The 22,625-nt window shown below is 40.5% G+C and overlaps 3 protein-coding genes across 4 annotated transcripts; all 3 read right to left on the reverse strand.

The window, feature by feature from the left end:
* Nucleotides 1–685: 685 nt before the first annotated feature.
* LOC6572604 lies at nt 686–3,003 on the reverse strand. Its single transcript, XM_001998675.4, has 8 exons — nt 2,628–3,003; nt 2,399–2,568; nt 2,196–2,339; nt 1,916–2,125; nt 1,687–1,854; nt 1,345–1,628; nt 1,141–1,286; nt 686–1,086 (listed from the first exon to the last, which is right to left on the reverse strand). The coding sequence occupies exons 1-8, from the start codon at nt 2,899–2,901 to the stop codon at nt 743–745; spliced, it is 1,740 nt and encodes a 579-aa protein (XP_001998711.1). The 5' UTR covers nt 2,902–3,003; the 3' UTR covers nt 686–742.
* Nucleotides 3,004–3,309: 306 nt separating this feature from the next.
* LOC6572603 (modular serine protease) lies at nt 3,310–5,194 on the reverse strand. Of its 2 annotated transcripts, XM_032733647.2 has the most exons (3): nt 4,840–5,194; nt 3,823–4,780; nt 3,310–3,761 (listed from the first exon to the last, which is right to left on the reverse strand). In XM_032733647.2, the coding sequence occupies exon 2, from the start codon at nt 4,660–4,662 to the stop codon at nt 3,841–3,843; it is 822 nt and encodes a 273-aa protein (XP_032589538.1). In that variant the 5' UTR covers nt 4,663–4,780; nt 4,840–5,194; the 3' UTR covers nt 3,310–3,761; nt 3,823–3,840. The 2 variants fall into 2 exon arrangements, with proteins under 2 accessions (XP_032589538.1, XP_001998710.2); XM_001998674.4 differs by having other exon boundaries at nt 3,823–5,194.
* A 13,112-nt stretch (nt 5,195–18,306) lies between these two features.
* LOC6572602 (glutamate receptor 1) lies at nt 18,307–21,995 on the reverse strand. Its single transcript, XM_001998673.2, has 5 exons — nt 21,444–21,995; nt 20,120–20,294; nt 19,928–20,058; nt 19,696–19,866; nt 18,307–19,503 (listed from the first exon to the last, which is right to left on the reverse strand). The coding sequence occupies exons 1-5, from the start codon at nt 21,938–21,940 to the stop codon at nt 18,525–18,527; spliced, it is 1,953 nt and encodes a 650-aa protein (XP_001998709.1). The 5' UTR covers nt 21,941–21,995; the 3' UTR covers nt 18,307–18,524.
* Between the last annotated feature and the right edge of the window lie 630 nt (nt 21,996–22,625).

Below are 22,625 nucleotides of genomic sequence, written 5' to 3' on the forward strand. Positions count from 1 at the left end.
TTGGATAGCAACATTTTTCCAACCCAAATGGGCGAAAGTTGTGTATAAATTGAAATATATAAAAAACTGTGCCAACAATGGTTTGTTTGTGACCAATTCTTAAATATGGTACACGCTTTTATCGATACATATCGCATTGTTAACGATGATATTTTCAACACTTATTCATATTTATTTATTTGCATGAATTTACATATTTATATTTATTAATCATTAACACGAAACGAGTTATTTTAGGGAAATAAACTTATCGACTCAGGGGACTTACATAATTGTTAAGAAACTAACAGAACCCAGAGCTAGAATTTAGAAAATGTTGCCCACTTTTGGCAAGAAATATTTAATGTTTATAAGACGAGAGTGGAAAGTTGTAAGAAAAGTTGTTGTTGCAGCACTTGCAGTGATTGAATGTCCAAGACGCGTTAATGTTTTCTCTTTCGTGTGTTTTGCGGCATTTGTGCTGGAAGAAAACTTTTCCTAAAGCAGCACAACTAGAACGAAAAATTGAAAAATTGAAAACCCTCACTAAGTTTTGCCGCAAACTTTAAACTTTTGGACCTAGTCGAAAGGCAGCTGCGATAGCAGACTTTATTTATATATGTATATTTATTGTTTTTATATATGTATATGTACATACATACATCTATATACATACATCTGATATGTATATTCATGTATGTATATACATATGCATATATAAAACTTATTATATTATTTATAAGAAACAAACACTATTCATAATTCATTCCCTGAAGATATCTGTGGACGGTTCGGGTGCAAATGAATTGGAATTTGTATAGATAGAGTTGTCACAAGAGGTGTCAAGGCTGGTCATCAGCCGACGCAATCGACGTCTTCCGCAGCCCTCATAGGTAAGGGCGGTCTTCAGTTCCATTTCCTCGTTGTTGACTCGCAGGCAAATGTCAATGAACAGAATGAGATCGATGTTCTGCAGTTGCTTGGCGTACCTAAAGGCCTCATTCAGCATTTGCTTCTGCTTTTCCACTTTTCCCAGCACGGTGTGAGCTTTGCAGGCGATGAGGGCGCTCAGAGCGCCCCACACATAGTGCCGGCCCTTCTCGGCTTCTGGAAGATTATATATAAGAGAGGTCTGCCGATATGATAAGTGATCATGCATACCATCCATTGCCTTGCGGGCCAGCTGACAGCATTTGTCGAAGGAATGATTGTTCAAGTGCGCCTGCGCCGCCTCGTGGTACAGATAACAGCGCTCGATGGTATATTTGGCGAATCGCAGGCGCGTCTCGAATTGATCCATACGGTGTCTGCAATATGAATGAGATACAACTCTGCTAAATGAATATACAAATGTCTATATCTCACTTGAGCACCGCCTTTGTGTCCTCGAACTTCTCCCTTTTGATCTGGCCTAAATCATTCGTGATTACATTTGTCACATTGGAGACATGATGTGATATCCTAAATAGATCCAGCAGATTCGATCGCCCCATCGATTTGTATATGTTTGAAATTTTGTATTCATTAATGCGGGCCAAACCCAAGTAATTGATGACCTCATTAATGAATTCAAATTTCCAAGGCATAACGCGGTGCGTCTTGATCGCCACATAGGAGTCCATCACGTTGGCCACGAACTTCGTCAATTTCTAAAATGAATCACTTGTGAATATATATAATATACAAATCATAAATATAACAGTTTACAGTTAGATCATTTCGTTTGATCAAAGCTCGTATGTTTTGCAGCGTCTTGAACATATTTCGCCTCGTTTGATTCTGTATGCGGAAGAAGTTCTCCTCCTGGAACTTGCGCGAGAGCTCCCTATTGGGACACTTTTTGCTGTACATGGGCTGGCGAGCATGCAGCATTTTCTAAGATCAAATGGCAATGAGAATCGCAGCTACTTGTAGAGTATCTTCAATAAAGCCTCACCGTAAAGTTTCGCAGTGTGTGGTAGCGCTCGTTGGTCAGATTTTGCAAATACTCTGATGACTGAACACTTTGCTTCAGTAAAAGATTTGGATTATCGCGCAGATTCTTGAGAAACGTAACATCCATCCAGCTGTTATTCACATAGGCCTGGGTAAATGTCTTGAATCGACGCTCAAGCCGCTTCTTCTCCAGCGGCGAGAGAATCTTCGGCTGAGCACGAATACGAAACAGATGTGAGACTTTGCACTTGAATGGAGTTGAGAGCAATTGATATATTTACCTGTTTTTGTACTATGCTCAGCACATCACAGTCTGACTTCACGTCTTTGGGCAGTGTGGCTATGTCCTTCATCATGCTCGTTATCAGGCGATACACAGACGATTCTGTTTCAGTCGATAGCATGTCGCTAACGATACGATTGATCTGAGAGCAAGTTGGGTAATGGAGTAATTGCGTGCCATGCTGGGATATGCTCTACCTACCAGGAATATACGCTTCTCCATGGCCAGTGCATGCGAATAGGTTAGGTCTTTCATATTGGAGCAGGCGAATCTCATTGCTTCCTCGAACTTATTGGATTCGATGAGAGCATCACAGATCTCCAAATCTATTTCGCGACTCGAGCCGCGAGGATTGTCACGCTTGAAAATCGCTGTGGTAGCTCGAAAGTATAGAAATATTATGAAATATGTTCAATATTTGATGCTTAACCTTTCGAGCGCATCGCGTCAGCAAGCCCTTCCATTGGCCACGCCCTTGCCCGCTTCACCTGACTCCTCTTCAGCAGGGAGTTGATGTTCTCGGGGCTAAGCTTAAGCGCTGCATCAAAATACTTAGTGCCAAGGTTCAGCATCGCGTTCCGCGAAAAGTAAGTGCCCCAGTCGTTATAGATGGTGTGCAGTTGATCATCCCTCCACATGATTTTCTCCCATGGCTCCAGGTGCTTTGCGATGGCTGCCTCTGGTACGGAAAGTCTATCAAACATGGTTCGTGTGTGTGAGTGAGTGAGTGTGTGTGCGGAAGTTAAAAATAGTTGCGTTTAAAATACTATAAAATAACAATTAAAAACTATTAAAATTGGCTATTAAAAACAAAAATAAAAAGAAAAGTCAAGTGTTGTTGGTGTGTTAAAAACAAAAGTTTTCCATTACTGATATGATATGTAAGCTTGAAGCTCAAAGGGAGCGAAACTGTCAAAGTTTGACAGCAGTGTAGAGCTTGCTGCTCCGAAACTTACATGAAATGCTGAATAATAAATAAAAACAGAAAATAAAATGCAAAATATTAATTTGTTCATCATTTAAATGTATTCAAATTCAACTTCGAGAGTTTGAAATCGAAGAATTAAATAATTACATATGCGTAATACATATTTATTCATTGAAGTCGACCCTCGATTATACGATATACGATATGCAGTGGAATTCCAAGAGCTCGAAATTGCTATACGATTTTCATCGAACCAAAAGTTCAACAAAATCCATTGTAAATTTTTCAAATACTTTTTTTTTTCTTGCATCAAATCATAAATTTTATTCTGTCTCATATAATGAATTATATGTTATTTTTACTTTTTCCTTATTAAACGCATTTTTTGTTTAAGATTTTCAGTAGATAAATCTCTATTGTCCCAATTCATCAATAATTTTCTCACGATAATCCCCGAAATTGATGGCCCTATCGCCAATGGAAATGTATGCCAGAGAGGAAATGTCTTCATGTTTGTATAAGGGCGTGCAAAGCAGCAGTGACTGCGTTCCGTGGTAAACATAATCAGTTTCTTTAAGGCAAATGGGTTGCTCTTTCGCCGATAATAGAAATGGATTTACCAGCACCAGAGGCTTGCTGGAAATATGCAAGGTAAATCATTCACAGCCCGCTATATATGAAATACTGTTATACTCACAAGTAGCGGTTTATCATGCTAATGTGGCGCACGTCGTAGCCGTGCTCCGTATTCGAATTGAAGCTCGTTGAGTGATTGCCCATTATAATGGAATATTCGGCTGTGCTGTACATGTCTGTCATATCCCATATGCCTAAATACGCTGACAACCAACGGATGGTCCTTGACCGTATCGAATGTCCTGCCACAGTCGGGAACGCACTTGAGTTTTGGCGAATATGCATGGCGCCTGCGCCAGTTGCCATTCGCTTTGCACTCGATTTCGCCCCGATCAATAGATCTGCTGGGTCGATAGCCCTGGGCACACCTTGTGATGGCAACGGTCCTGGGAGGGTGCAGCAATGCGGAACAGTCGACGATCTCTTGCTCGTAGGTGCAGATGGCTCGGATGCTGCGATCATTTGTGATCGTGCTGCTCTTGCAGCCCTTGATGCACTCAGCCCAAGGCGCCTTCCACTCGCCGTTGTCGCAGGTGTTCATATCGCTGCCCTGCCGCAGGTAATTACGGCCACAGCTGAGCCGCACCGTCGTCTGGTGCGGCACAGTTCCATCGCCCAAATAGGGCAGACCATTGTATATCGTTTTTACTCGCAAGTTGGAGCCGAACACCTTGCAGCTATTCTCATCCGTGCAGCTGTCCGTACCGTGGTGGAGGTGGTTGAGGCTGGACTCTTTTTGCCAAGGATATAAGTGCCACGGCGTGCCCAAGTCTTTGCTGCATATGGAAGCCAACTCATCGGAGCCATCGCGACAGTCGTTCAAATGATTGCACGCCGCAGTCTTGGATATGCAGGCGCCGTACGCACAGCGGAAGGAGCCGTGGAGACAAACGGTGGCCATACAAAGCTCAAGCGACTCGTCCGATTCATCGCGACAGTTTACAACGCCATCGCAAAGCTCTCCATAGGAGAGGCATTCTTTGGACTCTCTGCATTGAAACTGGCTGTATGGCTTGTCACTAGAATATAAAAGTAGGGGAAAATCAATGTGCAACAAAGGCGATCTTTTTTTTTTTACCATATTGCAGACTGACTATCATTAGACAAATCCTAAGGGCCGTCTTTTGTAATGAATGAAACATGGAATGCGTTTCAATATCGAGCTGAGCACGAAATATTTTAATTATATAATGTGTCGACTATTCGCGTCGAAGTCTTTTTGCGTACTGAGTAGAAATAATGTTAAGTCTGCCAAAATTTTTTTATGATTATTATTACTATTATTCTTATTATTATAGGGGCGTAAGCGCATTGTGTGATATGTACAGTCACCAATATTCACTGGGTAGTTAAGTCGCCTTCGTTGTGGTTGTTGATGCTGTTGTCTTAATATAAAATTTATTTTTTAATTTATAATTTTTTCATTGTATATATTATTTATATATTACTCATTTATTTTGAAATTTTTTGATGAACAACAACTGCACCAGTAATTTATTTTTACCAGCTTGAGCTGTCATTTTTCGATTCCTATTAGATTTGTAATCGTTTTTGTGTTGCTTTTTGTCGTGTTTTTGTTATGTCTGCAAATTGAAAGGCGGAGTCGATCAAAGCCGTCAAAACATTCACACACTCGACTGGACACTCTTTCATTTTGAATTCATAGTTTTTTCAATTTATTTTTGCCATATATTGTTTTTTTTTTTTGTGTTTTTTTTTTTGGCTGTACTTTTTCGCTTTTTGTTTTGCCAGCTTTGTTAGAAAATTGTTCAAAGCGGGTTTTTCGCACTTGAATGTTTCAATGCACACTCGTTGCCTAGCCATTGATTAAAAAACTGGATTCACCATTTGAATTCAAATTAAAGGCAGCCCTTTTTAATTGAATAAAAGAGTGAAAAAAAAACGAATGGATTGAGAAAAAAAGAGCAGCTCCAATTTTTAGAACGATATGATCAGACTCCAGAGCTCCGATGCCAACGACACTTCAGTCGAGTGTGTTAAGCTACAATCAGAGAACAAAATCTCTTTTGTTTTTACTTATTTATTTAAAGGGCACACTTTATTTTTCATAAAATTTCAGGGTTTTACAGTGTTCACTTAAGAAAACAGGATACCCTAGTCCTCATCTACATAAACATAAACATACACACAGGAAATTCTTTTATATAAGTATAAGACTTCGAAATCCCCTGAACCCTTCTAGGAATTGATATTTCAATAATTATTCGACCCTTTCTGCTTACACAAGAAACACTCAAATAGGCATGCATGCATAAGCACGCATGGACTGCAGTGTGGCTTACTATGGAAACTTAATTAATTAATTACTTTTCTTGTGGATCGTAATCATAATAATAAAATGCGTGTATGCGCCAAATCACAAATCTTTAGTATTTAAAATACGCATTTTAGAAATATGTGGGTGAGGGGTTGGATATAGGGGTGGGGGTTAAATTTTGACAACAAGCTAAATTATATAAAATACATATAAGTCTACATTCAAAGTTTGGAGACTGTAGCTCTAAGGATATAGAAAATATAATTGAAAACCTACTTTTCGATAAGGGTTTTAATCGATAACAAAATATCGGAAATAGTTATCGGTTTTGTGAGAAAAAACTCGATATGTCTGTGATATACACGGACCTTAAATGTCCGATGATATTTTTATGCACTGCACCTGTATTACGCATGGCGGAGCTCCAAGTGTTAATCACGAGGAGCTGATTCGATTGACTCATCTAATTTAGAGACTTTAAATTTCAAATGCATTTATTTGTATGCTGTCATTAGACAGTTTATAGACTCAACGTTTGATGCAATAAATACAGTTATATAGCATATATCACAGATGAAATCTTCAATTGCATGATGTATGCATTAAAGATCTTTTCGGGTTCAAATTAACAATTTGGCACTCCTGCCACATAGTTCTAATTGCACTTGCAGCTGCTTTGTGTCTATGTTGGAATTAAATATTTGAAATTGAATTACAAAGAGAGCGCAACCATTTAAAGTGGGTTTAGAATTAGAAGTGTGCCAAAAGAGAGTTAGAAGTTGCGAGTGTTGTATTAAAAATTAAAATGTTTGCAGCACAGCAAAGGCAACGTTTGATGTTGCTGTGGGGCCAGACACAGAGAGCGTCCAGGGAGGGGAGCGGCACAGTGATTGCTACAAAGAGTGCATAGAGTGACAATGGAATTGTTTGTAAATTGACAACAACAATATGCGCTGCTGTGATTCACGGCACGGCAAGCGACAACGAGAAGCGGCATTGCGCCAAAGGGGCGTATACGTTATATAGATTGACAAAAGCTGACAGACAGCCTCGCACAGTTAGCACACACTGAGAAATGAGCACAAATTGTATTGTCAGATTGTCGTTGTTACCATTTCTTTTATTATCTGTAGTTGTAGCTATTACTGTTGTTGTTGTTGTTGTCGTTGTTGTTGTTGCTCTCTACAGCTAAACTGTGTCAACAGCCACACAGTTTGTTAGTTAGGCTTGCATTAGTGGCTAAACTTCTGAAACAGCTGAGCTATAATACGTTTAAGTTTCCATAGATAATATTAAAATTGAGTGTAAATAAAATAAAATGGATTTCGCTTTGGGAATTAACTGCATAGAATCCGATAGTTGCTCAGTGAAGAGCAGCAGAGCTTGATAAAGATAGAAAGGCGATAAACAATTTAAAAAAAAATAACTGAAAAATTTTAAAGAATTTTTATATATATATGGTATTTTTTTTTTTTTTTTTTTTTTTTTATATATATATATTGGTATTGTATTATATACATAAAGACCTCAAACTTACATACATAAATACAAAAAACGGCAGAGAGGTATATGACCACTGCAATGTTCTAGCTTCTGGACTCCTCGAGAACATAAATAAAAGCAAACGGCGTTTAAAAAGACTCCACGTACTAGATTTGCCAAATAGAGAGTTAGACTTGTAGATTACCTATAAATGTGTAAAAATGTAAATATATGGATTGATCTCGTTGAAGTTCAATCCATCCGGTTATTAATAGTTATGGTTTAGAGATTTGCTTATTGTTTTGTACCAGACAGATTGCAAATAAAAAAAAAAAAAAAAAGAAAAAGAAATATATACACATACATATACATATATATGCATATGCATTAAAGAAAATAAAAAGATGTTGAACCATTGCGCAATTAATAAAGCTCCAAACTCGCCGCGAGAACTTTCAACCAGCCAAAAACTGTCGCCTCCTGCTTCGCTTAGTCAACGGCAGACGCAGCCCGAACGGAATCCACAACAAAATTTTGCGGCCACTCGCAAAGAGGAAGGTCTTCAAAACTTTTAGCCAAAGTTTGCGGTCGACTGGGTACGAGTAATGTATATATAGATCTATATATATATATATCTATTATACATTCATATATATGTGTATGTATGTATGTATGGTGTGTAGCTGGCTCTTATCCAATTAAGTCATAACTCAATATGTGCTGAGATATGCACTTGGCCATTACTTAGGCAAAGGCAAAAATTTTGCTCTAATAACTTTGGAGCTGATGCTTTCTTCCGTCTACTTTTTGGTGGCAAGCAGATAATTTTCACACCCCTCCAGAGCCACATTCAGCAGCAGCAGCAGCAGCAGCACGTAGCAGTGCGGCAGCAGCCCGGCAGGAGGAGGGGACGGCCGGACGGACGGACGGAGCAACAGCTATTCGGCTGCCTGGCATTGGCTTTTACGGCACCAGCGAGACGCTGCCACAACTCATTTGGCGTTGACCAGGACTATGTTGTTAGTTGCCCGCCAGCCCCCGCCCAGTTTCGGGCTCCTCGCCCGCCCTTGTGAGTTGCCTCAACTCCATCCATCTGCAGTTGAGCGCGCGCATAAATTATTCATTTGTAATGTGCCGCAGCACTCGTTGTCGGACCACCGGCGGGTGCTGTGTGTGAGATGGGTGAGAGGAGGGAGGGGGTGGTGAGTGGTGCACTTTTGGCACAGGATATGATACTGACACTCAACAACTACCCAGTGGAAACTGCTCTGGCATGGGCGGCTCTTGGCCGGGGTCTGGGTCTGGGTCTGGGTCTGGCTGTGGCTCTGGCTCTGTGCTCTTGGCGTTTACTTTCGGTTTGTAATTTCCTTCTGGAGTTTGCGGCATCGAAAAGGAACGGCAGCCCAGCCGTGGTGAGAAACAGCAAGAAGTACAGAGCAGAGCGGGGAGAGTACATTGCAAATGACGATTGCAACTGAACTGGGCAGCAACAAAGCCACCAGCAGCTCCCCAACCCCCTGCTGGTTTACCGCTGGCCTTTGGGGTAGCTGCGCTTGCAAACTTTAAAGTTTCTCTTGGATCTGCAGCTACATGTGTGTGTGTGAAAAGTTTCATTTGTGAATTGAAAAATTATTTTTAGTTTCATATGCAGAGTGTGTGTCATTTACAGAGCCAAGACGAGTGGAGGGGTGAAGTGGAGTGGAGCAGCCCGGCTAAGCCAAACAACTCAGCCAAGCAGCAACACCAGCAGCCATTGACAAAATGGAAAGTTGTTGACTTAGTTTCCGCTTCTTTGAGCCGCTTCTGTTGCCCCAGTGTTGCATGTGGCTGTTGCAACCTGCAGCTGGCTTTGCATGTGGCAACATGCGTCTTCAACTCTTTTTAATTATGTTCCTGCTTCGCTTAAATTGAAGCAATTCCACAAGTTTCAGCTGGCTTTAAGCTACCCCAACTATGGCGAATAATATTCTAAATTATTTTAGGCATTATTTTTTACATTTTGAGTCAATTAAATAAATAATTGCTGAGTTAGCACACATTTGCAGAGACTTGACAAGCAGCTTAAAGAAATTATCCACACAAATGGAATTAACATACGAAAGGGCTAAGAGCACGTAGCACCGTCCATTTGCTCCAAGTCCAAGCCGAGCTGCATGTGGCACGTGCGCACACGATGTTGCAGCTGAAATAAACTGAATTACATGAACTAATTAGGTATTTAGAGAGCAGACCTTATTGTCGGACATGTACGCAATGCTGGACCTGAAATATTAAGTACTATATAATATAGAAAGAGAGAGAGAGAGAGAGAGAGAGAGAGAGAGAGAGAGAGATGAACAACAAATGCTGGAAATATTTTTATAAATTTCTATTTAAGAGATTTATTTATGTTGAAGGATATCCTAATTAATGGCTAAAATTAAGTAATAGAGTTTACACATACATATATCATATATCATATACTGTAAATAATTAAGAAAAAGTAAAAGACATTTTTCAAATATACTTGAAATAAATATAATAAAGAACAAGTTATGAAATATTTGATTATTTACTTAGAATTAAAGTCACTTTCATTTCGGTTTGAATTGATTCTGTTTATTGCTAAGCTTAGGTAAGGAAAATATCAACTTGACAAAACGACAGACGAAACTCAAGCGCAGCCTAATTCTTATTTTATACCCATTCAGTAAATCGGATGTCCTGAACTTACAAAGAACTATTCGTATAAGTTCCTTTTCGCTCTCTCTTTTCGTCTATGGGAATTCCAGACATTGAAACCAGAAATTTGATGTTACCATTGCAAAAGGGAAAAACTGATTGTGCTACAAATATAAAATAAAACTCTGAGAAGTGAGCTACCTAAAGCTCCTCTATGAATTTACAAAAATTTATATAGGCATGCATTCCTATATTGACAATTACAATCGGAATGGGTCTCAATGTAGTTAACACATTTATTTAAATTTTATCAGTCAATAAAATGAGCGACATTTATATGATGACAAAAGCTACAAACGTTCATAACGATCAATATATTGGCGACGCATTTCATTTATGGATAATTCTTTCTTTTTATTTTATTTTTATTATATTATTTTATTTGTTCACAATATTTGACGTATTTTGCTGTTAATAAAAGGAAGCTGCATACCTGTCAAAAAGAAGTTTGCCAATATATCGCTCGATAAGGGCGTGATTCATCAGAGTATCAATTATTAGCTTACTTCTACCCAAAATAATAGAAAAGACAATATAATTAATTGACGACAAATATATACGACAAAATATTAATTATATGCCTACCTTGAATTTAATTTTGAAAGTGAATCCTCCACGGATAGATCTTAAAATCGTATGTACTCTATCCGGATAGATCTTTAAATCTTAATCTATCCCTTGGGCTTGCCAACTTTATTGATATTTCAAGCAGCCTCCCACACTATGGATCGCGAAAGAGTATTATGAATTCGCTAGTCGATAGACTGCAGGGCTCCTACTTGTTGTTGTAGCTTTTGGACTAAAGTTGTTGTAATTTATTAAGCTCGCCGTGAATCTGACTGCATTTTACCGCAAAATTGTCAACAGGCGAGCCTCACGCACACACCCACAGCCACAGTCACACATACGCGCATGCCAAGAGCCGCAGACACGCACATGCGCTGAAAAAAGCGGAAACGGAAACGATGGCGCGGTCGTCTGTTTAGCTGTGTGTGTATATGCATGTGTGTGTGTTTGGGTCTGTTTGCATTAGTGTTTGCACGGACTTTGACAAATATTTCGAGTGAGTACGTGAGCCTGTGTATGTGTGCTCATATGTTACGTGTGTGTGTGTGTGTGTGTGTGTGTGTGTGTGTGCTTTGGCGGATGCAAAAGTTTGTTGTTGCAAATAAAAAGGTTTACAAAATTAGCAAGTAAAATATGCACACAAATGCCAGGTATAAACGCGTGTACGTGTGCGTGAGTGTGTGTGAAACATTAACGGAAACGGACTCTAGTGGTATGCGGCATACTTAATTTATTTGGTAGCATTGACAGCAGCTGCAGGAGATTTAACTAAAAAGCTTATTTTAACATTCTCAAATGAAGTTCTAAAATATTGCAAAACGAGTGGGGGCCAACGCACGTTTAATATGTGTAGTTAGTTAGTTATGTGTGGCTGTGATGGCAATGAAATGACTCTACCCTCCCTGAATTGGGTCGGTTCGTGCGCACAGCGTCTATCTTAAAGCAGAGCTCGCCCGCTCATAATCAAAGCAATTGGCTGACAGACGGACAGCTGCAGTCGACAGGATGTTGCCTAATTAAAATGGCAAAATGTCAACAGCAACAACAATAATAACAACAACAATAATAACAACAACAACAACAACAACAACAATGTCATTCACAGTGCACGTCGAACAACAGGCAATTGTCATGGAAATTTATGCGCTAACTGGACGCAAACAAACGAAAAACGTCCAAAGAACAAACCGAACCGAACCCCACCCCACACGACCCCACTCCACCCAAACCCAAGCCGAAACCGAAAAGACCCAAAAACTAAGCTTTCAAATTATGCACACCACATGCAGACAGCCCACCCATACAGCTGCAGCAACATGGCCACACAGATACAAATACAGATACACTTACAGATATGGATGCAATATCGAGATGGAGTCAGACCTCGTGCTAGAGTTGACCTCGTGCTTTCGTGCGTGATCTTTTTTGAGAATACTTTTCAGAGAGGCTCTTTAAATAGAATGAGAGAATTTTCATTGCTTTGTGCACGATGACAGTTGGCGTGTCACGCGCCCATCTCTGGCATTGCTTTATGCTGCTCTGCACATGTTGTTAGTTTTATTTGGGGCCTGGCAGGGGCGAACGATAAATTTGTTAGCTGCGCTGCTTTCAGCCAAATGGTAAATAAATTTTAATTTGATTAACGATTTTGTCGGGCTCATTTTTGGGCCCACAATTGATGGCAGTTTGGCCTCGCTGTGTTGCAAGTGCGGAATTAATTTGTAGCTCTCATGCCGGAGGCCTAATTGCATTTTGCGTTACGTTTCATTAACTTGGCCAAGTGATGTGCAACATTGGCGGCTCGTTTTTGTTGGTCAGTGTGATTTTGGTGGTGAATCGCGGCTTGTATGCTTTCAATTCAGTTAACAGGTCAGCAGCAGGAGCAGCAGGAGCAGAAGGAGCAGCAGCTGCTGTGGCCTGTTAGCGCTTATTATCCTTGTCACGTTCGAGGACCAACGCTCTGCGCCTTTGTTTTCCGCTTGCTGTTGTGGTTGTAGTTGTTGTTGCTGGGCAAACAATTTGCTTGAGTGCTGCAATTCCTTGCAGGTAAATGCACACACCCATACACACACACACACACACACACACACACACACACAGGAAGCTGGCAGTCAACTATCAGCTGGATTGACTAAAGGCAACTCGAGAATGAGTGCTATGCAAGCGGGGAGGGGGCTCAGTCAATGCCTAGCAAAGATTGAATTAGTTTGCATGCTAATTCCATTTGCCTGGCTTGTTTGCTCATTCCAAGTTCAAACGCGCTGGCTGTGTACCCTGGATAATTTGATAATTGCCAAGCGATAAGCGCTGCAAGTGATGCGCGCTATGTATACATTATCTGAAGCCAAAGCATGCCAGCTCCAATATGGCCAAGAGGAGGAGGAGGCCAATGCAAATATTTATGCTGGATCGACCTGGGAGGCTATTGCATTTATTGGAAATTTGGCTGATTTGAGGCTGTTGAAGTATTTGCAACATATTCTAGTCAAAATTCAATTAAGCGAGTATTTACTGTACCGTGCAACTGACTAACAACAGCTAAGCACCCGCAGCAGTAATTTAACACTTCAGCCGAAAAGTATGCAATGAAATCTGATGCGCAGCACAAAAGTATGCAATGGTTTATCTAAACATTTTACTACGTTTCTGAATGCGCTTAGAAAGTTTTGAATATTGTACTTGATGCTTAATTCTGCTGCTCACTCATGCACAGACATGTTTAATTAGTCTGCTATGAGCTCACTGATAATGTGGCCCTCTTGGCAACCCATTCGAAGCCATCCAGCGTTATATGAGCTAGCTCTAAAATAGCGCTGTTCACACTTCGAGTGGACATGTGTTTCAAGCGGCAGCAGCAACCATCAGAAGTGGACTCCAGTCTGACCGCCTGCTTATGTACCTCGCACTTCAGATGTCCCAGCCAAGTCCTCTTTTTTTTCTACACACTGCGCTGGCTGCTGCTGTTGATGTTCATGTATCATGAGGGCATTTATCAAGTGTCCCTTTGGAGCAGCAGTTGCTGTGGCTGTGGCTGCCGCGCCACATTCTGCTCATAGTTGACCAACACTTGTCATATCCCCTGGCATGGCAAATACGTATGTATGGGATCCCCGGACCGTGCCTGAACTTTTAAAGTGCATTTGTAGCTGGCCATACATAAATTGAAGTGAAGCAACAATTCCATAGATCATGTGGCCTATGCAATTGCCAGTCTACCTCCAATGGACATTCATACACAGATATAGCTACAGAGACAGAGACAGAGACAGAGACAGAGACAGCAGCACTGCATGCATGAACACCGTCGGCTGATTTAGGGTTCGACTTTAATAGAGATATGGCTGTAGCTCTGTGGTTGGTGGGCCATTAAGCCAAGGCCCAGAGCGACACAGGCAGCAAAGAGAATTAACAAAAGTTACGTAGACAGCACAAATTAATTAGATATACAATAAATTACTCAAATGCCAACAGCAGCAGATAAACACAAATACAGAGACAAAGCCATTGAATACGGATTCATGAGGCATAAGTTCCCAGCGGATTTTATTGATTTTATTCGATTGTAAGCCTTGATTAAAATTTAAATATGTGCATATTATAACAAATTTAATTTATTAAGATTACATTAAATATGCAATATTTGTTTAATATTTCATGCAAACCCATTTGAATCGAGAATTTTGATATTAAATTTACTCAGCTGACTTGCGAAAAGGAAAAAGAAAATCTTGAAAATATGAAATCGCAGAAATCACAGCGCAAAGCGAAACATGAAGAAAAAAGCAACAACAACAACAGCAAAACAACCAAGGTAATGGCGTACAAACTGTATGAGAAAAAGAAGCGAATCGGAGAGAAAGTGCAAGAGCAAAAGTAAAGGCAACAAGAACTACAATTTCCTAAAGGACTTAATTATTTTATAATAAGCACATAACACAAGCGAGCTACAGCCAAAGCGCAGACCCAAAGGCAGCAGGACGAGACTAGCAGAGACAGAGAAACAGAGAAGTAGACAGAGACAGAAGGCAGTGCAGAGAGGGTCACAGGAACAGTAAGGGAAGCCGCGTAAATGTAGCGCAAAAGTTGCTCAAGTTTTTCCACTCGCAAATCGGAGTGGACGGTAAATGGCGAGGCAGAACTGGGCTGGGACTGGGAGTGGGCTGGGACTGGGACTAGGTCTGAGACTGGGACTCTAGTAAACGGAGACAGCGTAAATTGAGAAAATATTGCAGATTGTTTTTATCTCACTTCCTAGGGCGGTCACAACTCGATCCGCTTCTCTTCTGCCTTCGTCTTATTAATGCACACTTGAATGCATTTAGGCAATTAACTTTGATTTGCTGCAGTGTTTGATTGCGTAAATAAATTAAAACTGTGTGAAAGCAAAACCACAAACAAATATCATGCTTAAGAATGCCAAATATTTAATATTTATATTATATTTATCTAAAAACTATAAAGCAATTCAACATACTCTATGTATAGAAATTAATTGAATTAATTTAAAGAAAGAATCATGGGCAATGAAATTTCTTCAAGGTCAATGAGTGAAGGATTCGGTTGGGCTTCTGCTCATGCAGCGCCTCTAAGACAAAATTGATATTGGAATGGGCACAGTGTTATAGCCCATCAAATTGGATGTGCTTCAAATAGTATTACGCATACGCATCGTTGGCCGGACGCAGCCGTTTAAACACTTGAAAAACAATATAAATTCATTCAGCATTGGGCTAAACGACGGCCAAACTATAAGCATAAGCTATAAACTACATGCACAGGCCAAATGCAGACAGGGCACATCAACATGAACAGCTACAACAACAGCAACAGCTAGGCATAAATAAATGCCCAACAATTGATACTTTGGCCGACGAGAACAAATGCTTCGAATTTATATAACAAGCGAGGGGCCAGCAGTTGCTTTCGACAGGCATAAAACAGAGCCAGAGCCAAATAGATAGTTAAATGTCTATACACACAGACACACACACCAAAGTGAGAGAGAGACAGAGAGAGAGAGAGAGAGAGACAGAGTGAGAGATAGAGAGAGACGACATTTGGGTGCTGAGGGGTACGAAAAGGACGCTTGAAGAGCAGCATCAAATTCATTTGAATTGCAAAACAAACACAGGCCCAGAGATGAACTTAATCATGTTGTAAATTTACATAATTTGACGTGTGTAGCAAAAAGAGGCATCAAGACAGCTGAATATATAAGTATATGTGCATGTATAGATAGATATGTATTGAATGGGCTACAATGGAATAGCAAAGAGTAGCTCGAAATGGAATACAGGGCTAATATTATTAGTTGTCTGTGTATTTCAATCAGCAGAGCCATCAATTCGTTGGCTCATCACAAAATCGATTCTGATAAATTACTATTAGAGGCTGAGCAAATTAAAAGACGGCAATTAGATACAGCAAAGATTTAAATGTTTTTGAAAGAGAGAGAATCTGGCCATGGATAATTTATGAACTGGATATTCATTTATGAAGAGAGCAATTCAATGAGGATGGCTAGACCAGAGAAATAGTTTAGTTTTCTATTAATCATGGCAATGCAATGTGTATAATCAAATATGTATCTATATATGAAGGACATCCTTGAGAGCCAACAAGAAACAGGAGAATTGTAGTGGGGGTTGCTTGATTAGAAGGTAACCTGAACATAATTATTCATACTCCATTGCTTCTATTTGAAATGTGTCGCATATCATAGAGACATATAGTGTAAGCTTGGCCAAGCCCTACTAAACGGACTTTAGTAAATGTGGTCAGCATTTGATATATATACATATATGTATGTAAGTGGCAGTTTATTAAACTGTAAATTCTTTTATATATTAGTTAAATTTGCAATAATTGCAATGCCAACATCCAAAATTAGTTTAAGCCGAAGGCCATTACCTAGCCTTAGGTTAGCTTTAATTTTACATTAGATCTAATTTGTTAAAAAATAAATAATTTAAAGAAAAAATAAATAAAAATGAAAATTCAATTACAATAAAATTTTCTTTAACAAAAAAAATTCAAAATCCAAACACGTAAGTTTCAATAAAATTTTTACTCTTTTATATTTAAATAAGTATAGTCTTCAATTATTTGAAGGAAACTTGATCTGTGCGTGCTATATTGAGATTTAAACCAAAACTGTCACCTCTTAGATAGCACAGGTAGGCTATATATACTCAGCTTGTCGCTCTAATAATTAAATAAGCAAATAAATGCTAAATCAAAATAAATAAATATATGAAACTAAATGAAACAATCAAATTTTTATTTTTATTTATTTATTTTATTTTATTATTTTTTTTTATTGGGACACTTTATTTTTAATTAATTACTGTATACAAAAGTGTTGTGTTTAACATTTTTTTTTTTTTTAATTTAAGAGTACAGGACACATTGTCTTTTTCTACTTAAATATTATTATATTTTTATAATATGGACATTGATTGTTTAGAGTTTAACATACAGATGGAGACAAATTTAAATAAAAACCCCATAAAAGTAACTGAAATAATCAAATAAACTTATATATATGAATAAATTATATTTATATATATGTATATGGGATCTGCTATGACATACTGATTAACAAAACCAATATACAATGATTTCCCATTAGCAAAGCGTGATTACCCAAGTGTTTTTTTTAATAAATTTATTGGAATATATAATATTTCTTAGCTATTTTCTGCCATCTCTGTGTAGGCTCTTTAGTTTGCCACGCCTCGTAGCGAAGATTTCTAATGAGCTCCGTCGACCTGCTTGCCTCGGGGCCTAATCCAAGCCTGTCGGCTGTCCGGCTGCTCCAGATGTAATATGCACAAATTGCACTAGAGCGCATTGGCAGTCGAGACGGGCGCACTTTTATTGGTGGCTGTCGGCTATAATGAGCCTCAATTACAGTTAGTCGCGACTCGCGACTCGAATGAAGCCATCAGGGTGCGTAGCAAACGCAATATGCAGTATGTCACTGTGTGCGTGTGTGTGTGTGTGTGTGTATTTGTCACACATAACGACAGTTTAATTGAAGGTTATGTCAGCCGTTGGCAATGCCCTAATAGACATGGCCATAACCATTCAGTTTTATAAGGTCAGATTGCGCGACAATCGTCAATTGCATTTTAATACGATTATTTTGCAATAATAGCTCTGATTATTACAAAAAAGGGTTGTGCATATTAAATGAATGGAAATGAAAAGAGAGACAGAGAGAGAGAGAGACAGAACGAGCGAGATGGAAAGAGAAACTTCTTTATTTATTTTTGCAGCTTTAATGAAACGATATATTTAATAGTCCGAATATTTTTTAATGATAATATTTACTACATTTTCTTTTTCTATAATTCATATATATTTTTCTATACTTTGCTTTTGAATGCTGTGAGCACATTGATGCATCTTTTGCTCTGGCTATAATTAACCAACGTATTCCCCATTGACTCTTCTGCAGTGAGCGGCCACTTGAAGCCAAGCTAAGAGCTTGTCGGCTAATAAAAACTTACGGCCATTTGCCGCAGCCCGTTGGCGGTTCTTAGCATTTGATAATTAAGTCAGAATTAAAAGTGCGCTTAGATGTAGATAGTTTTGGCTGCAGCGGCAGCTTGCGGGCTCCTTGCAAGTGTTTGCAACTTAATGGAATTTTTAATTTTTGCTGTGCAGCCATTGTCAGCCAACATTAAAGCCCGTTTCTTATTACTCGCTCATTAAGGGTGCAAAAACATAGCCTTATCCACCTTCTGGCTGGCTTGCTGCTTGCCCCGTGCCTTGAGGTAGCCGCAGAGCAGCTCCAGCAGAAACACCGACGCGCTGACCAGCATGGCCAGGAGCAGGGTGAAGAGCGCGGGCGCAAAGTGTTTGAGGTCCACCTCCACCTGGGCGTCCTTGAAGAGCGTGCAGTCGGGCCGCGGCATGGTCCAGAGTCGGTCATTGTAGGCAATCAGACCCGTCTCGCTCAGGTAGAGAACGGCATGATTGAGATGCTCGCGCCAGGGCGAGCTCTTGGCCAAAATGGAGGCGCTCAGGTAGGGCGGGTTGAACATGATCTCCTGCAGCTCGCAGAAGAGCCGCTCGTCCAGCAGCTCGTTGAGCAGGCGATAGAGGCGATCGATGGCCGTGTGGAAGGCGAAGCCGCCGCGCTTGATGCGCTGCGCCCCCTCCTCGATGGTGAGGATATTGGGTGGATGAGTGCGGCAGATGCGCTGGCTGTAGATGTCGCGCACCAGCTGGTTTGTAGTGTTGGTAAACAGCTCAAAGTTGTAGGCAATGTCCTCCATGCCAATCTCCAGGTCGCTCTCGTACAGCGCCTGCAGATTGACAATGCTCCGCGGTGTATCCGACAGCAAGGAGCCCACAATGAAGGCGCCGTAGAACTGCATCAGCATGAAGCTGAAGATGCAGCTGGCGCTAATCAGCAGCCGGGTCGACGGCAGCCGGAACTGATCCGCGGCGGGGCCCTGCTGCAAGTACGTCTCCAGTATGGTGAACCACACAAAGGACACGGGCCGCTCCATAGCCGGCCTCGCTGGCTGCGGCAGTCGCCGCTCCTGCCGCATGTGCAGCACCAGCAAGAGGGCGCTGCCCGCCATCAGCACCAGGACGCACCACCACACCTCGGTGCTCAGCGGCTCGAAAAAAATGTTGCGAATGCTGTTGCGGCGCGGATGGCGGAACAGAAAGTGGATGCTGCGGCTCAGAGGGAGAAGGAGTTGAGAGGGGAGAGTTGAGACTGTGTACTGAGATTGTAGCAATCACTTATAACTGAGATTTATTAAGGCAGTTCCTTTGAGAGGCGAGCCAATGAAAAGATTTGCTTCTTCACTCCCTTTCAAAACTCAATCATGCAGCACAGTGTAATTAGCATAAGCAAATACTTACAGCTGGGTGTGCAGCGGGGGCGTGTACTGTATATAGCGACTCCGCTCGGTCACGAATCGGATGGGGCACACGGAGAAGTCTGCCTCGCCGCTGACTATGTGGCCAATCACGCCCGACCAGCTGCCGTTGGGCAGCAGCTGACCCCAGGTGTCGCGAAAGAGCACCTGCAAGCTGTAGCTCGACTGGAAGTTAGCTCAATCACTGTCAGAAATAAGAATAGAAGAGCTCCCACCTCATGTTGTACATGCGGCCCATCAGCAGAAAGAGTTGGTATGTCTTGCGCTGCATGGGATCCAGCTGCAGCAGCTCCCTATCGTTGCCCAGGTAGCTCAGATCGTCCATGTCTGCAGGTTTCTCGATCAACTGCAATTCAAAGCGATGGTAGTTTACTTTTCCCTTGTTTTCTCCACTTGCAGCAACTCACCGCAGTGCTGCCTATTAGCGTAATGTTGTGCAGGTTTCGGCGGCGCCGTATCCAGCTCTCTCCAAAGCTCGCCAGGAGCTGATAGCCATCAGCTCGACTCCAGTGCCCCTTGAGCTGCACCATTAGCGGCGTCTGCTTGCTCACTCGGTAGACATCGTATAGCAACCAGCTCTGGCTGCAAGCAAACAATTATTGCTAAATTTTATATTTGATATTTTTGTTAACTCTTGATAAAGGAAAAAAAGTCCTAAGTTTAGAAAATATACAAATCCTTAAATCCTCAAATATGAAAAGATGTTAGCGTATGATTCCAAAATTAAATTGTCTTATAATAATTTCTAAATATAACTCATACGCACTGTGGGCCAACTGTACTATCACTCACGCCTAGAGCAGGCCTCGTCGGGTATTTTCGTTTTTGTGTTCTGTTAATCGCATTGAGTTCTGCTATTCGTGTCATGCTCTTATGACCTGAAGAGTCTCCACATCCTCATACACATGCACACAATCAAGTCAAGTAGTCTCTCGATGTGTTTGGAGAACTATCACATACATATTAATACATACATACATACATACAATACAAACAATTTATTCGCTGTATTTAACTCAATCAAATGGTAAGGGAAACATCAGAGCAAAGTAAAACAAAGGTCGACCATCACGAAAGAGCTCGTTGAGGAGATTTTTTGTCAGTTGCTCACATGTAGAAATAGATATGAGAGAGCTGTGATTATATATAAAAAACATAACTCATATATACATATGACACTTAAATTACGCATAACTGTTGTTAATTGAATAAATTCATTAATTTCTAGAAATTACATTAGTTACATTCTTTCGATAGTTTTTATAATAATTTCAAGAAAATAATAATTTCGATCTTCTAAATAGAAGCTTTGCAATTTATATTTTAAAATAAAGTTTATTGTCTGCTAAACTGGAGTTCGGTTTTTAATTTACTCACTATTTTTACAAAGCTCGGTTTAATGATATATTTGCAATGCCATCAACTCCGCACAAGAGAGGAAAAAGGGATTCATTGTGCAAATATTCTCATTTCAATATAAAACCCCTCTTCATTCATAATTTTAAAAAATACTGTTTAAAAAATAATATGAAAAAATCTTAAAAATTTGTGACTCGTATGAAATTGTTGATTCCTTAATCAAGATTCCACTGTATATGCTATTAAATAAATATGCATACGTTTTTTAAGCACTGTTTGACTCAATTACTTCACAGAAAGCAAGTTAATAGTTTTTCATTGTGACTACAAATTGAATGTGTCCTGCTGTGCTCGACCCGCTGCTCAACTCACTTGGCCGCCCCCCGCGCTCGCATTGCCACGGTTATGTCAGCATCGATATTGATGTTGTACGGAGACAAGTGCTGCCTAATGATCTGGTCGTCTGAGCGATTCGCTTGGCTGTTGCCCAGCAGCAGCCAAGCCTGGCTGTTGTTGAAGAAACCCTCCGCGGAGGCCGGCTCGTAGATCCAGCGCTTGGTCTGCTCATCTCCGAGGGCCGGCACCAGCAGCGCTGTACGTGGCGCCGCGTAGTAAAACAATTCCCGGAACTGAACGCCCCTTTGGGGCGTAAAAAACTGCAATCTGTAGTTGGCGAACAATCTCTTATAGTTTTCAATTTGGCCGCTGCAGTTGCCGAGGAGCAGCGCATGCTGCAAGTGCTGAGCACGCAGGAAGTCCTCGAAGGCGAGCAGCTCATTGGAATTTATGCTTTCAATTTGCGCGCCACATAAACGTCTTGCCCAAATTATAAAAATCCATAGAATTATTTTCACTTGCAGCTTAATCATTTTATATGGTCCACTCTCACTTGCGGTCAGCTGGCTGCGCGTTCGCGTTTGCCTCTCCACGGCATCTTCCGTCGTCCTTTATAGGGCCAGGCCGAGGCAAGCGAATGGCGGCGCATGTATATAAAATCATGTATAATTTATGCGAACTGTCAGTTATGATGCAGCGCTTTTTCTTTATTCTTTTTTTTTTTTTTTTTTTTTGCTCTGCCACACGCAGCGAATTACGAGCCTGACAGGAAAATTGTGCGTTAACTGGCAATGGGGAACGACAGGGTAATTACTTAGGCATATCAAAAGACATTGTCGAGCATTAGCCAATCCCCTGCAAGTGTTTATCATACTTGGAGAGTGTTCTCTTTAATATTTTATTATAACATATACTGGCTGAAAGAAAGCTGTAATACAGAAGAAAGAGAGCATAAGTCTTATTGGGTGTGCTCGACTAGGAAATACCCTGATAGCTGCACTCAACAAGAACAAACAAATTACTGTAAATATATTGAATAAAATTAATGGCTATATAATGTAAATAAAACTGAGTTTATAATATTTTATAGTTTGAAGTTATCTTCTTTAAGTTTGACTCTGTATCGTGGCAAGTTAAAGGACATGCCTGATATATTCACATTAAACAGGACAAAGCTGCTGGCATTAGCGTGACAATAGTCGAGTGCAGCCAAGAGAC

The sequence above is a fragment of the Drosophila mojavensis genome, unplaced genomic scaffold (genome assembly GCF_018153725.1).
Source record: "Drosophila mojavensis isolate 15081-1352.22 unplaced genomic scaffold, ASM1815372v1 contig_19, whole genome shotgun sequence".
NCBI lineage: Eukaryota > Metazoa > Arthropoda > Insecta > Diptera > Drosophilidae > Drosophila > Drosophila mojavensis.